General features: G+C 52.0%; 1 protein-coding gene across 1 annotated transcript in view; it reads right to left on the bottom strand.

The window, feature by feature from the left end:
* Nucleotides 1–2,103: 2,103 nt before the first annotated feature.
* Nucleotides 2,104–13,702, bottom strand: part of EP300 (EP300 lysine acetyltransferase) — an 81,455-nt gene continuing 69,856 nt past the window's right edge. Inside the window, 10 exon segments of the mRNA XM_020982691.2 lie at nucleotides 2,104–3,612; nucleotides 3,615–5,400; nucleotides 5,541–5,822; nucleotides 7,452–7,613; nucleotides 8,250–8,414; nucleotides 8,795–8,960; nucleotides 10,003–10,116; nucleotides 10,744–10,890; nucleotides 11,025–11,175; nucleotides 12,575–12,642. Coding sequence (XP_020838350.1) covers nucleotides 3,239–3,612; nucleotides 3,615–5,400; nucleotides 5,541–5,822; nucleotides 7,452–7,613; nucleotides 8,250–8,414; nucleotides 8,795–8,960; nucleotides 10,003–10,116; nucleotides 10,744–10,890; nucleotides 11,025–11,175; nucleotides 12,575–12,642 — 3,415 coding nt within the window. The 3' untranslated portion in view covers nucleotides 2,104–3,238.

Raw genomic sequence — 13,702 nt, 5'->3', positions numbered from 1 at the left:
TTTACCTCAATTCGTCACCTGTAAAATGGACTGGAGAAGGAAATGGCAAACCACTCCAGTATCTTTGCCAAGAATACCCCTAATGGCATCATAGAGAGTGGAACACAACAGAAAACTCCCCATTCCCATTCAGTCTCCAATCAGCTCTGTACGTACCTATTGTCCTATCTATCTCTCTAGTTAGAATGACGGGCTGGTTGAAGGCAAGGACCCTTGATTTTTGCCTTTCTCTGTATACCTAGCATTTAGTATAATGTCTGGCAAGATAAACGCAGGATGACTGCCTTGACAAGATAGTTGAATGATAATACAGTTCAAGACTAGTTGAATGACCTAAGGAACAGGTTTATCAATCACCCTGAAAAGCAGTTGTTGGCATAATTCCAAAGACCTGTGCTTTTTTAATCAGTGAAAGAAATCCATGACCTGATCAAAGTTATGGATAACACAAAGCTCAGGCTAGCTGACTGAAGACAACTGAGTTGGGATCCCAAAAGATCTAGGCAGGGTCGATCATCAGACTGAAACTAACAAGATGAAATAGGGAATAAACACAATAAACTCTGTAGTTAGATTCCCAAAGTGAATCACAGAGGTTGGGGAAGAGCGGCCTTAAAGCTCTGTGGAAAAGACCTGGTTGGTTGTCATCCCATAGTCCTTGAAAAGGACCCAGATGACGTCACCATGGTCTACGTCTAGTGTGACTGACTGGCCGAACAGACCAGTGTGAGTTCAGAAGGCTTTACCGCAGACTGGGCATAAAGGGTCCATGTGAACATTTAGAGCGGAGATGTCTCTATATTTGTGCATCTCACATTTCTTTTGAGCTACTGAAAAAAAAAATACTCGAAGACCATCCCTACCAAAGGTACTGAAATGATCTCCAAAGCCCACTCTGGATTACAGTTAAAAACAAAAACCGAAACCCTCAAAGGGTCGTCCCGGTCCCTGCCTGCAACCGTGTCCATGAGAGAAGGCACTCAGTCCCACTTGGCTCAAGAAGAAAATACATTTAACTCTGGGCACTGCATTTTCTTTCTTTTTTTTTTTTTCAGTAAGGCAGTTGGGGTTAAGCGACTTGCCTAGAGTCACACAGCTAAGTGAGTGTTATGTGTCTGAGGCCGCATTTGAACTTGGGTCCTCCTGAATCCAGGGCCAGTGTGCGCCACCTAGCTGCCCCGGCACTGCATTTTCTAAAAGACATTGATGAATAAGCTCACCTAGCACAGCAATCCTATGATGAGGTTTGGACTCCATGCCAGATGAACATTTTTATCCTGGAAAAGACTAGGCTGGGGGTGGGTGGGTGAGGTGGGGGAGAGAAGAGAGCACAGTAGCTGCCTTCTATTATCTGGACTTCAATTTACTAGTTATGTGACCTTGGACAAATCACCCTCCCTACACAGTCCCTTTTTAGCTCAAAATCTGCATCTCATTCAAACACGTAGAAATGGCCTGATTTTATTAGTCAGGAGAATGTAGAAAGTCTTAGTGGGAGCTATCAATGCTACTGCTGTTAAAGACTTATTAAGCACCTACCGCATACCCACATCCTGCGCTACAGGATTTTGTAGGGCCGATTGCTTTGGAAAACTGGAAAGTGCTACAGAAAGACTTAATCCACCTCTGTGCCTGGTCTTTACAATTAGTTGTGGCAGGCCACAGAAGAGGATCTCTTTAGACAGACAGGTGGCCATCTAACCTAACTTCGGTGTCAAATTTTTAAAATCAGCTTTGAATCCACCTTAGCATCCTCTCATCCAGCCTACAAAGACATCCCAAGAGAATCACCAGGAATCTACAGTCTCTCCAAAGGGACCATTAGAATCACTTGAGGAAAAAAATGAAAGGAAGGAATTGAGCTCGGCTCCTGCCCCAACATCTAAACAGGGAGGAAGTCCTAACGCTCCGGCACCTGGCAGGTGAGGGAGGGGTTGACAAGAAACTCCTTCATCGCTGCGGTCAATCTTGGCTGTAAACACTGACCACACTATTTGCATCAGGTTTTCTGGCTGGCGAACATGGCTATGCGGCACACTTTTCTGAACCACAACCAATACTGACTTGTGTTGGAGGGGAAGCAAAACAGGAAAAATGAGGCACTCTGTCTCACACAGTTTATTTAACAATAGGTAATAAGAAAGCCATTTTAACAGTCTATACAGTGATCCAAAGTTCATATTTATAAGTAATCAACTTTAATTGCATGATTTACAACATTTGAGGGTTTTTTTTTTTGCTTTCTATTTTCAAGTTTTACAGAAAGTGGAAGAGGGAGGGAAGGAGAAGGGAAAGAAAGCAAGCGTAAAGAAGTAACCCCAGGGACATCTTTGCATGTTAAAATCATCCCCTTGGAATTCTTACCCTCTTTTTTTCTTTTTTCCTTTGTTAGATGTAAAAATAACAAAAAAATTCTTTCAAGAAACAAAACCACGATATATATCCTACATCCACGTGGCAGCTACCCCTGGATAGTCTGAAGACGTCCTTGCTGTTCTCTCTACACGTACAAATTATTTTAATACTTGAAGTTTTACGCTCGACCTCTTGTAGAGAAAATGTCTGGAGGACAAAAGTGGACTCAAAGGGGGGACTGGACTATTTCATCTTTTTTCTTTTCAAACATTTTTAAAAGAATGAACATCTTTGCACCCAAAGAGGAAAAATTGGTATTTTTTTAATATATATTTATATATATTTATATATATATAATATGTATTTTTTTTTTAAAGCAACATTAACCCCTTTTGTCCTCTGGTTTAAGAAATGGTCGTGAGTTAACTCTTCTGCCATGGTATCATGAGGAAAAAGAATAGGGAGAAATGTCAACCATCTGCACCAGTAAATAATAACTATCAATATTACATATTTTCATTAATTTAAAAAAAAATAATAAACTGTATTGGAGGTGCAAGGAAGGAGCATGTGGCCTTGACCCTGCACTGCACACACAGGAGGGACGGGAAGGAGGACTGGCAGGGGACGGGACAGGAAGGTAAGGAGGACTGGCGGGGGACCAGCCATAACAAAAATAGATTCTTTTAATTCTGTCATCCCTCAGGTTCAAAGTTTGCTTTCTGTTTTAAACCACAAGCTCTTGCTGCCCAGTTCAGATGTGTTCCGGGGAAAATTGTCTTTTAGGCTAAGAAAGATTCAAAAAAATTTTGTCTTCAGTACAAAAAGTCTTAAGAGAAAATAAGTTTTTTTTTTTTTGCTCCCAAAATGCTACAAGGTATCTCTAGTGTATGTCTAGTGTACTCTGTGAAAGGTTTGAATTCAAGTCTGAGCTATCAGCGCTCAGCCCCAGGTCCGTGGCGCCTGCCCCGTGGAGGCCTGCCATGCCGGGGTTGCCCGCCAGCTGGGAAAGCATGGCACTCTGGTCCGGGCTGGCGAAGTGCCCTTGCTCCATGGCGTTCGCCTGGGCGGCCACCAGTCCCGGGTGCGGGGAGCTGGTCTGCGGGGAGACGTGGTGTGGGGAAGGCTGCGGCTGCATCCGGGGGGAAGGGCTGGAGTGGGGTGGCTGGGACTGGGGCCGAGGGGACGGGACGGGCTGGGGGGAGCGCACTTGGCCGGTGAGCGACGGGGGGATCTGTTGGCCCTGGAGGTGGGGGACTGGGCCTGGCTCGGGAGCATGTGCTGCTGGGGGCTCATGGGGTTTGGCGGAGCCGGGGAGCCCATCTGCTGCTGAAGCAGCCGCTGCTGGTAGGCCTGCTGCAGGCTGGCCGCCGGCTCGGCCCCCAGGGCCTGCGGGAGCTGGCTCATCTGTCCCATGCCCCCCGGCTGCATCTGCTGCATGTGGTGCTGCATCCGCTGCTGCTGCTGCTGGGGCTGGGGGTAGCCCAGCCCCTGGGGCTGGGGGAACTGGCTGTGGCCGCCCATGGCGGGGCCCACCCCCTGCTGCTGCTGCTGCTGCTGCCGCTGCTGGTCAAGCAGCTGCTGCTGCTGCCGCCTCATGAGCAGCTCCCGGAACTGTGCTGACATGCCCCCATGGTTCATGTTCATCTGCTGGGCCTGGGGGCTCACCCCGCCCATGGCCGGCGGGGGCTGGGGCTGGGGCTGCGGCTGCGGCGGGGGCAGGCCAGCCCGCTGCACGCCGGCCTGCATGGGGTTCATGGTCTGCACGGCCGGGTTGGGGTGCACGCCCTGCTGGCCTGGCACGGCGGGCTGGCCCTGGGGGTTCTGGGTGACGTACTTGGCTGCCCGCTGCTTGATGAAGGCGGCCAGCAGCTGGGGGTTGGCGTGGAGGATGTTGAGCACTTGTTGCTGCTGCATGGGCGAGCTGGGGGACCGCAGAGTCCTCAGGAGGTTCTGCAAGGCCGCCTGCGGCAGGGAGCCTTGTTTGGCCGGGGCCACGGCGGGCACCTGGCCCAGGCCCGGCTGGGTGGCCACGTTCACGGGCTGCCCGGGCTGGCTCCCTGACATCACAGCGGGCCTCTGCACGCCCGGCTGGAACTGCTGCGGCTGTGGCAGGCCGCTCTGGGCCCAGGGGGGCTGCTGCTGCATCCCCGCCGGCCCCAGCCCCTGGTCCACGTGGCCGCCGCTGCCGGGACCCCGGGCCATCGGGGGAGGGTTCACGCCCACGGGGGCCATCTGAGCCATCGGTGGCATCTGGTGCTGGACGGGCCGTTGGAAGATCTGCACGTGGGCCATCTGGCGCTGCGTCTCAGCGGCCCGCTGGATCTGCATGGCCATCTCCACGGCCGCCGGCGGGGGCCCCTGCGCGGGCGGCTGGGAGGTCTGAGGCGGAGCCGGAGGGGTGGCCCGGCCGGCCCCCTTGCCCTGGGACGCGGCCCCTGGCGGCGGCGCCCTGGGCGGGCCGTAGGGCGGGGCGGCATTGGGTGGCGCGGGAGGGGCCTGGGGCTGCGGCGTGGGCGGCGCGGGCGGCTGCTGGCTGGCAGGCGCGGCCGGGGCGGGCGAGGGCAGGCCCTGCTGCTGGCCCGCCAGGCCGGCGCGCTGCATGCTGGCCATCCTGCGGCGCAGCATCTGGGCCTGCTGCAGGCGGTGCTGCAGCTGCTGCTGCCGCAGCTTGTGCTTGATGTTGAGGCAGAAGGGCACCGGGCACTTGTTCTCCTGGCAGTGCTTGGCATGGTAGCAGCACAGCGCAATGAGCTGCTTGCAGATGGGGCAGCCGCCGTTGGTCTTGCGCTTGCAGCCCTTGGTGTGCTGCACCACGCGCTTCATCTTCTGGCAGGAGGGCAGCGAGCAGTTGGCGTTGCGGCACTGGCAGGCGTGCACCAGAGACTGGATGCAGCGCTGGATGCTCAGGCGGCGCGAGTCCCCGGGGCTCTGCGTGGCCGCCGCCTGCTGGCCGCCGCTCTCGTCGTCCAGGCCCAGGCCCAGCTTCTCCATCTTGTGCTCGTGGTTCTTGGTGTTGTAGCAGGTGATGCACAGGTCGTAGTCCTGGGAGAGCGGAGGGAGGGGCGGGGCGGGTGAGACCTCTCCCAACGCACAGGCCCCCGTTCATGCCCCCGTTCATGCCACGGTCCCCCCCCCCAACCCCCTCCCCACCCTGCCCCGGGGCCCCGGCAGGACAAGCTCACCTCACAGACCGTGCAATGCCATCGCGTCTCCACGTGGTGCTTGCATTCGTTGCAGGTGTAGACAAAGCGGTCTTGGCTCTGGGTGTGTAGCTCCACCAACATGCACATGGTCGACCACTGGGCCCTGCGCAGCGAGGAGAACTCCAGGTGCTTGTCCCTGGCCAGGGTGAGGAAGGCATCGCGGCCATCCATCAGATCGCAGGGGATGAGCGGGTCGGGTTCGGCGATGGGGGGCAGTGAGTTGGCGGCGGGGCCGGCGATGAGGCGGATCACAAAGAAGACCTGGAACAGAGAGCGTCTTTCTGTGACATGGGAAACGAGGACGGCCTGTCCACACCGACCCTCCAGAATGAACCGACAACAGGCATGGATTCTGCCGGACCTCAGGCACCATCGGCGCCCTTGGTGCGGCCTCGCTCACGGGCGTCTGTAAAAAAGACGCCAGCGCTGCCCTGGTGGAAGGGTGTGCAGAGGGAGGCAGACGAGGCTCTGGGGATTGCCTCCTTCAATGAGCTCAGGAGAGCAAAAGAAAACGTGCATTCGCTGCCTCTGAGCGCTACTGCTCTGCACAGGGAAAGAAGGAAAAAACCGTCTCCAACCGTCCCCTCCTCCTGGCACTGTTCCACAAACATACGGGACTTCCCTCCCTCCCAACATCTCTTTTTATTCTCAGTGAGTTTCGAAGACATTACTTGTACTGTCTTAAAACGGTTCCAGTTTGGGAAAAATGATTCAGGTGGTGGCGTGCTATGTTGGAACTAACACTGACTTAAAAATATTTTATTTTTGTTTTTGGTAAGGCAATTGGGGTTAGGTGACTTGCCCAGAGTCATACAGTTAGTGAGCGTCAATTGTCTGAGGCTGGATTTGAACTCAGGTCCTCCTGACTCCAGGGCCGGTGCTTTACCCACTGTGCCACCTAGCTGCCCCTAACACTGACTTTAGAACCACTAGATTCAGCTGGACTCTCTGCACTTTCCCATTCCCCTGTTCCCATGAATTCTCTCTCTCTCTCTCTCTCTCTCTCTCTCTCTCACACACACTCACACACACACACACACACACACACACACACACATACACGTCCTGAAATGTAGCTCTATAAAGCCAACGAGTAAAATTCCCTAACGAGGAACACCACTAGAAAGAAATGCTTTATACAAGAGAGCTACTTCCTTGAGGCCATAAAATGGCCCCTAAAGACCACGCTGAACTGATCTTGTTAGAACAAATGGTTCTGAAAGACATGTGCTTTCTTTGATACCTGTCCGTGTTCAACCCTCACTTCCTACAAGGGCTTACTTCCTACGTGAGGATGAGCGGTTCACGCCGCAGACAGAAATCTCAAGCAGCAATCACTCCCCTGCCCGCACCATCCCGATGATTCTGAAAACACTTACACAAACCCCAACGAAATTCCCCAAACACCCTCAACAACCTGTGTAGACATGGAGAAACTCCCCAAAACGAGACAAGTGCCTGGGGGCATGATTCTAGCAAGCCAGTCCCTTCCACTTGCTAGTTCATTACGGAAAAGCTGGGCTGATGTCATCCCGTCTCCTGACCCCAGACTCAAGAGGACATCTCTAACACATTCATTATCAACATTTCAAGGTGAAGAAGTTGGGTGGCCAATGGGGTCTTCTTTCTTACGCTAAAACCATTTTGGCTGCTCATACAAATTGGAGGGTGAAAGAGCCGAGATGCCAGTGACAAGGGGGTGCCCCATCCCACCCATCAAACAGGCAAAACTGAGGCTCACTCAGCAGCCACAGATGACCGAAACAACAAGGTCAGACGCCCTGGCCCCTCTTTCCGCAACAAGGAGCCAGGACCCTATGTGCAGCGTTCACAGGTCTGAGGCTGGGGCCATTCCCCGGCTCTCCGAAGCCGCGGCCAGCCCCCCCTCACCTCCTTGTGCTTCTCCATGGTAGCGTAGAGCTTCTGCGAGAGGTCGTTGGAGACGCTGGGCATGCCCGGCTTCTTCTTGCTGCCTCGGCCCAGGCTGCTTTTGTTTTTGCTTGTTTTCTTGTTGTTCTTCTTTTTGGCGCTCTTGCTGTCTCCCTTAGTCACCTGAAGGAAGCACAGGACGGACATCAACGGTTTACGCCCGGAGAGAGCATGGGAAAGGAGCCCCTTGCGTTAGGGGCAGGGAGGCTGCATCCTGAAGGAGTGTGAATCTTGGCAGAAACTGGCCCATGCCCAGGGGTCGGGACGGACCCCTCCTAGAGAGACACAGGCCCCCCGCTATGGGGCCCTTTGGGGAGTAGTGGCCCGGCAGAGAGAAGAATGCTGGGGCACCCCCACAGGTACCCACTCCTAAGCAGTCTAGCTATGTCCAGACCCTGTGGGGCCCAGGTGCCGGCCTCTGCCTGCCAGCACCAGGTCAGCCGCACTGGGGATGGCTCCCATTGAAACAGACGGGGTCTGAGGTCCGCCCTGCCCTAACATTCTAGGGCCCTATTTAAGAACCAGACAAGAAGATAGGAATAAGACCCATGTCCCCTTCCTGGCTGTGTGTGGGGGCTGGCTTGTCTCTTTTCCGACATTGGTGACCTGCCCCCAGGACTGGAGTCCCCATGTTCCCCCTCCAGCTTACCTTTGTTCCTGGTCCTAGCCTGGTCATTCCTAACGGCACAGTGCGAGCGCTCCTCTCGACAGAGAGAAGCATGTGGGGTGCAGCGGGGAGTCGTGGGGGTGGGGACTTACATCTGCGCTCTCGCTGCTCGTGTTCTCCTCCCTCTTCCGCTCTTCCTCTTCCTGCTCCAGCTCCTTGATGCTCTCCTCCAACACGTTGGGCCAGAAATCCCCCTCAAAATACGGAAGCTCCTTTGCGCTTGTTAAACGATCTTCTGTGGCTTGTTTAAAAATATCCTACACAACACACAAGCAGCTAATTACCACCCGCAGGAAGGGGCCGGCGGCCCTGCCCAGGGACAGAGGAGCCCCGAGTCCGCCGGCTACTTCTGCTCCTTCCCAAAACTCTGTCTGATAAGGGATAGTGCCCCGGGAGGAACAGAACGGAAACGGTTTTCCATCCTCCTCTAGCGTCCACTGAGGCCGAGGCATCAGATACACAGCCCGCAACACCAGCGAAGGCTGAACGGGACAAAACACGCCAATATGCAACCTTCTGAGCCAATACGTGGCCAGCAGGGGTTCCTTTATCTGGGCCATTTCCAGTGGAGTCTGTGACCTCATCACGTCTTCCTGAGTACAGCCAGAGGCCAGTTAGCGTCTACAGCAGAACCCACCTTGTAATCGTGGACGATGCGCTCGGATACGGACTTGTCCAACATCTTCTTGTACCACTCCTGCAGTCGCTTGGGTTTGGGGATCTTCTGATCGGGAGGATGGCAGTGAAAGATGTAGTCGTCGCCTTCACTCGGCGGGCAGGCCCAGATGTGCCCCGTTGTGTACCTAGCCCAAGGAGGTGTTCATTGAGAACCAATATGTTATTTTTTCTCTGTCAAAAATCAATGTAACTTAAACTATGGGGGGAGGTGTGCAGGGCGTGTGTGTGTGTGTGTGGGGGTGGTGAAGAGATAAACACAAAGTCCTGCACCGACCCTGCCCTTAGGCCAAGCACAGCTAGGAGGGGGCCGCTGCTGGCAGCAGAGCTCAGAGGGAAGGCACACGGCACACTGAAGGAATGACTTCACGCTGTCACTGCCACACAGAAGCCAACTGAGTTCTGCTGCTGATGAATGAGAGCCATCCCTGCTCAGCAGTAAGGTCTGGGGTGTTCCTGAAAATGCCAGTTTCCACAAAGGGATCACATGTGGGGAGAGCATGGGAGGAGAGGTGACTGACATATTTACTGGGAATGGCAGAATCTGTGCTAAAGTCAAAGAGAGCTTAAGGGTCTGCACTAGCACAGGACAAGCGAAGGGGGTGGGAGAGACGGGACCTGTGGCCCTCTAGGTCCTCAAGTGTGGCCCTCTGACTGAATCCAAACTTGACAGAACAAATTGCTTCAATAAAAGGGTTTGTTCTGTCAAACCTGGACTCGGTCAAAAGGCCACACCCAAGGACCTAGAAGGAGCATCCTACGAGCGTTCTCCCACACTCACTAGGACAAGCACACCCAAATCAACAGGATAATTATTTCCTTGGGGGGCAGGAGTGGAGTGGAAAAACGTCCTCAATGTTCGTTTGGTTCCACCACTGCCTGACCCTGGGAGGAGGTCTTAGCCAAACAGCTACATGCCTGGGACAGTCTAGAATATTCTCAGGTGCAGGCACAAATGGAGACATCACTTAGACTACTTACGCAGGAGACAGCGAAGGGGAACAGGCAAATGCCATGACGTGGGATTTATAGGCCCGCCCGAGGACAATTACATGATCTCAGAAAGTAAAGGGATCCTTCACGTGTAAGCTTTTTAAAACCCAGCAGCGTACGCCGGCTCCCTACCTGGTCCCCAGCATCATTAAGTCACGCCAGTACTGACACACTTACCCTAACTTCTTGACATATTCTAAGTAGCCAATTAGGATTTCATGATAGACCGCAGTCCTGAAGCATTTGGGACGGAAAAAATGAACACTGTCGAGGTAAGATATATAGACCCTCCTAAAAAGACAGGAAGGAAAAAGAGCAAATCAAATGTTGCTGAACTGGCCACTCATATGAGGACAGACACTCCAGCGGGCACTGTCGTGAAGAAGAGAAATTCTCCAGTAAACACTTTCAGGGTCACTCGACTTCCTTCCAGGAGGTAGGTCCTACGTGCCTCCTTCCCACTGCTGCCTCAGGTCACAGGAACGACTGCTACCCTGGCCACGTACCTCCCACTACCCTGGATAACATCCCTTCTCTCGCCAGAAGAGAATCAGCTAATAACTGTCCTCAGGCCCTTTTCTTGACAATCTGTAGACCACTTCTCCTCAGGTTAACATAGCAGATGCTAAAAAAAGGACACTTCTGAATTCTGCCTTATAATGAAGGTACTTCACTGCAGAATCTCACAGCTGGAAGGAAGGGGCCTCTGAGCCACCCAGATCAGCCCAGACAGCCTCCTCCTCCGTGGAAGGAACTTGAAAGTTGTGTTCCTCATCCCCTGCCCTCTGGGGCCAAGCAGGACAAGGTTTGTCTCACAAATACGTTATAGTCTTCCGAGTGCTTGATGACGGGTAACATGCCTGTCGTCCCCCCACCTCCTAACTCCGCACGTCCCACCGTGCCCAGGGTGCCCCTTACCTCTGGTTGGGCGGAGGGCAGTCAGACCCATACTCCTGAACATGCATGCCAAAAAAGCACAAGTCAACACCATCTATTTCCTCAAAGGCGAAGAGGGCCTTTGTTCGGTAAGGGAAGGATTCCGCCATCTCGCCACTGTCAACAAATCTATGGGATCCAGAATGATACACAGCTGGTTAGGTGGAAGACACATGTATAGAGCCAGACAGCAGAGGTCAGGACCCCCACCCACCCACCCAAAGCCCGCCTCTACAGTGGCTAGTGCAATGGCAGAGACCCACCTCGCTTTCATGCCTGGCTTCACTTCGACCGTTTTGTCTGAAGCATGAACAACCCGAACCGTGACCTCTCCTGACTCTGGGTGATTCTGCCGTCTCAGAAAGTCATTTACTCGGTTTTCTAGGAAGGTACCAAGCCTGGTAGATGGCAATCCTAGATAAACCAAAATGATATTCAAAAACAAGCCACAGGCACATTTCTTACAGTTGACCAGAGAATGGGACCACTGGTCAACATGTGAGATCATTATGAACACCAAAAGATCTCATACTGGACAGACATACATACAATGCACACTCCCACCACTTCTCATTTCTATAAAAATAAGTTTTCACTGGTATCTTTTGCATGCATATCATATTTTATTTCTAAACTTATCCCTCTCCGAGGTAGTGGGTCATTCCTAGCAACAAAGAATGGAAAGGACACTCCAAGTAATTCAACAAACCAACATATCAACTCTGCTCAACAGAATATGGAGCATTTCACAGCCACAGTCCTTTATTCCCACGAGGAGGGCAGAGGAATCTTCCCGTGCTGCTCTGAATTCTTCATGGCACCGTTAAAATTCCAATTACATTCATGTACAGTTAACTGGGGTCGACCATTCTAAATCTGTTTTTGACCAACACCAAAAGCGATTATGGAAATCTTGATCAATGTGTGATGACCAACTTGAGGTCCATGCCCAGAAGTGGGATCTCTGGATAGATACGTATATTTTACCGCTTTTTAAAAAAAGCATCTATCAGATATGGCTGGACCAATGAATAGCTCCAACAGTGAAAACATGCAGGGGTTCCTGCAGGCCCACCGACACTGACCCTTCCAATCTATTTTTGGGTGATCTTTGCCAACATGCTGGGTGTGAGGTAAAATATCAGTTCTGAAATTCTGCAAAAAGCTTACAATTCCTTATCTGTAAAATCTCATCAAATTGTGGGTGAAGAAAATGCTCTTTAATAAAATGATCGGCTCTGCTGAAACCAAGTTAACTACTGGAAAGTCCTGAACACATATATGTTATGGGGAAAAAAAAGACCAGAACGACAACAAAATAATGCAGCAGTACAGGAGCATACACACTGACTGTGACCACAGAAGGGCCCCAAGTCAACAGCAACATGGAGGCCACAGAGCAAATGTGAAGGGAAGGAAAAACTGGAGACAAGACACACTTATGTTGTAATAGCATGCCCTCCTTTCAAACTCTGAATTTCAGGGCAGTATTTGGAATGTCATTCATGTATAGCTGTTATAGTGTTAGTTAAAACATATTTAAATAATTCAATCTTAACAGTACTTCAGTTTACTAAACTCAGATGATGCTCATGTGTGGGGGCCATCTCAGCCACAGGAAGCCCTGGCCTTCAGCTGTACCCAGTAACTCTCGATCCTCACAAAGGCATAAATAAGCTGCCTGCACCAACTAATTCCCCAAATGGACCAAATCCATCAAGAGGGAGGAACTGTCATAGCATCCTTTGTTACTTTTCACTGACACTTTTCCAGAACTACATTAAATTCAGTTACCAAGAAGGTGGTGACATACTTTTAGCTGAAAACTTGTTTTCTTTCCGAGTTCGTCCAGTTTTCTTCAGACACCCATCACAAACAAATCTACAGTTAGAATAAAAAACAAAAAAGACATGTGCTTACTGAATCTCATATGGGGTAGAAAAGGAAATTAAACTAAAAAGAGAAGGCAGGCTTTCCAAACTACTGAGAAGAGAAAGGACCTTCCTATTCTATCTGTAGAAAAATGGGCTATTAGGAAGGCATCGCAGACAGTCACTGGGCTGGGGGAGACCATCAAGTCCAAGCTGTACCTGAGAGGCAATGGTCTTGCATTCTTGCAACACTGCCAGTGAAGGGGTGCATGGCAACATGGGGGAACCCTCGGAGGAATCTTCCTTGAAGAATCTGCAGGGATACCTTTCAGGATGTGTGTGGGTAGCAATGTGGGCAAAGCACAAGACAGACACTCTCAGAGGAATGCAAGAGTCAGCTCTTAGCCAGCATGGTCTTCTTAAGATTCGGCCTAGGACAAGGCAGGACAGGCTTGGTGTCTAAAAAAAGTGCCCTGGGCTTCAGGAGGGAGTGCTCCCCTTCCAGGAGCCTTGGAGAGGGGAGATGAAGAACTCAAGATGTTACACGATGACACTAATCATTTAATCAATGTGACAATAAAAACCAACCAGGAAGTAAGGATTCCGCGTGGAAATAAAGACTAATGAGCCCAGATACAGAGAGTCCCAAGGATGAGCCTGAATCAGAATGCCATAGAGGGGGGAAGAAAGGTGACAGTCACAGAGTGCGGAGGGAGACAGGTGTTTTCAGGTGAAAGGTCACTCAGTCAAAGTCTGAGGAAGAAGAGGGGGCCTCTGTGCTGAGGGAAGGGGACAGACTGAACGGCGTGAGAGGGCCGTAGCCTTCCAAAGGCATGTACCAAGATGGGACTGACAACTTCCCAAGTCTGGTCAAAAAGGACGACACGGCTGCAACTTCTGGTGCCTGACACAGGCACAAAACGGCATCGCCAGAAAGAACCAAGAAGAGACCTGAGCCTTGGGCTCCCAGACACCGGCTCTCCACTGGAGGCACATTAGGGAGCGGACGCTGGGTTGGCTGATGGTCTGAGAATGCAATCCGGATTTGGAGGCTAGGAAGGGGATGGGCA

This window comes from Phascolarctos cinereus, unplaced genomic scaffold (assembly GCF_003287225.1).
Source record: "Phascolarctos cinereus isolate Bilbo 61053 unplaced genomic scaffold, phaCin_HiC Scaffold_1;HRSCAF=81, whole genome shotgun sequence".
Classification (NCBI taxonomy): Eukaryota; Metazoa; Chordata; class Mammalia; order Diprotodontia; family Phascolarctidae; genus Phascolarctos; species Phascolarctos cinereus.
The sequence above is the reverse complement of the archived record's forward strand: the minus strand, read 5'-3'. Positions and strand labels throughout refer to the sequence as shown.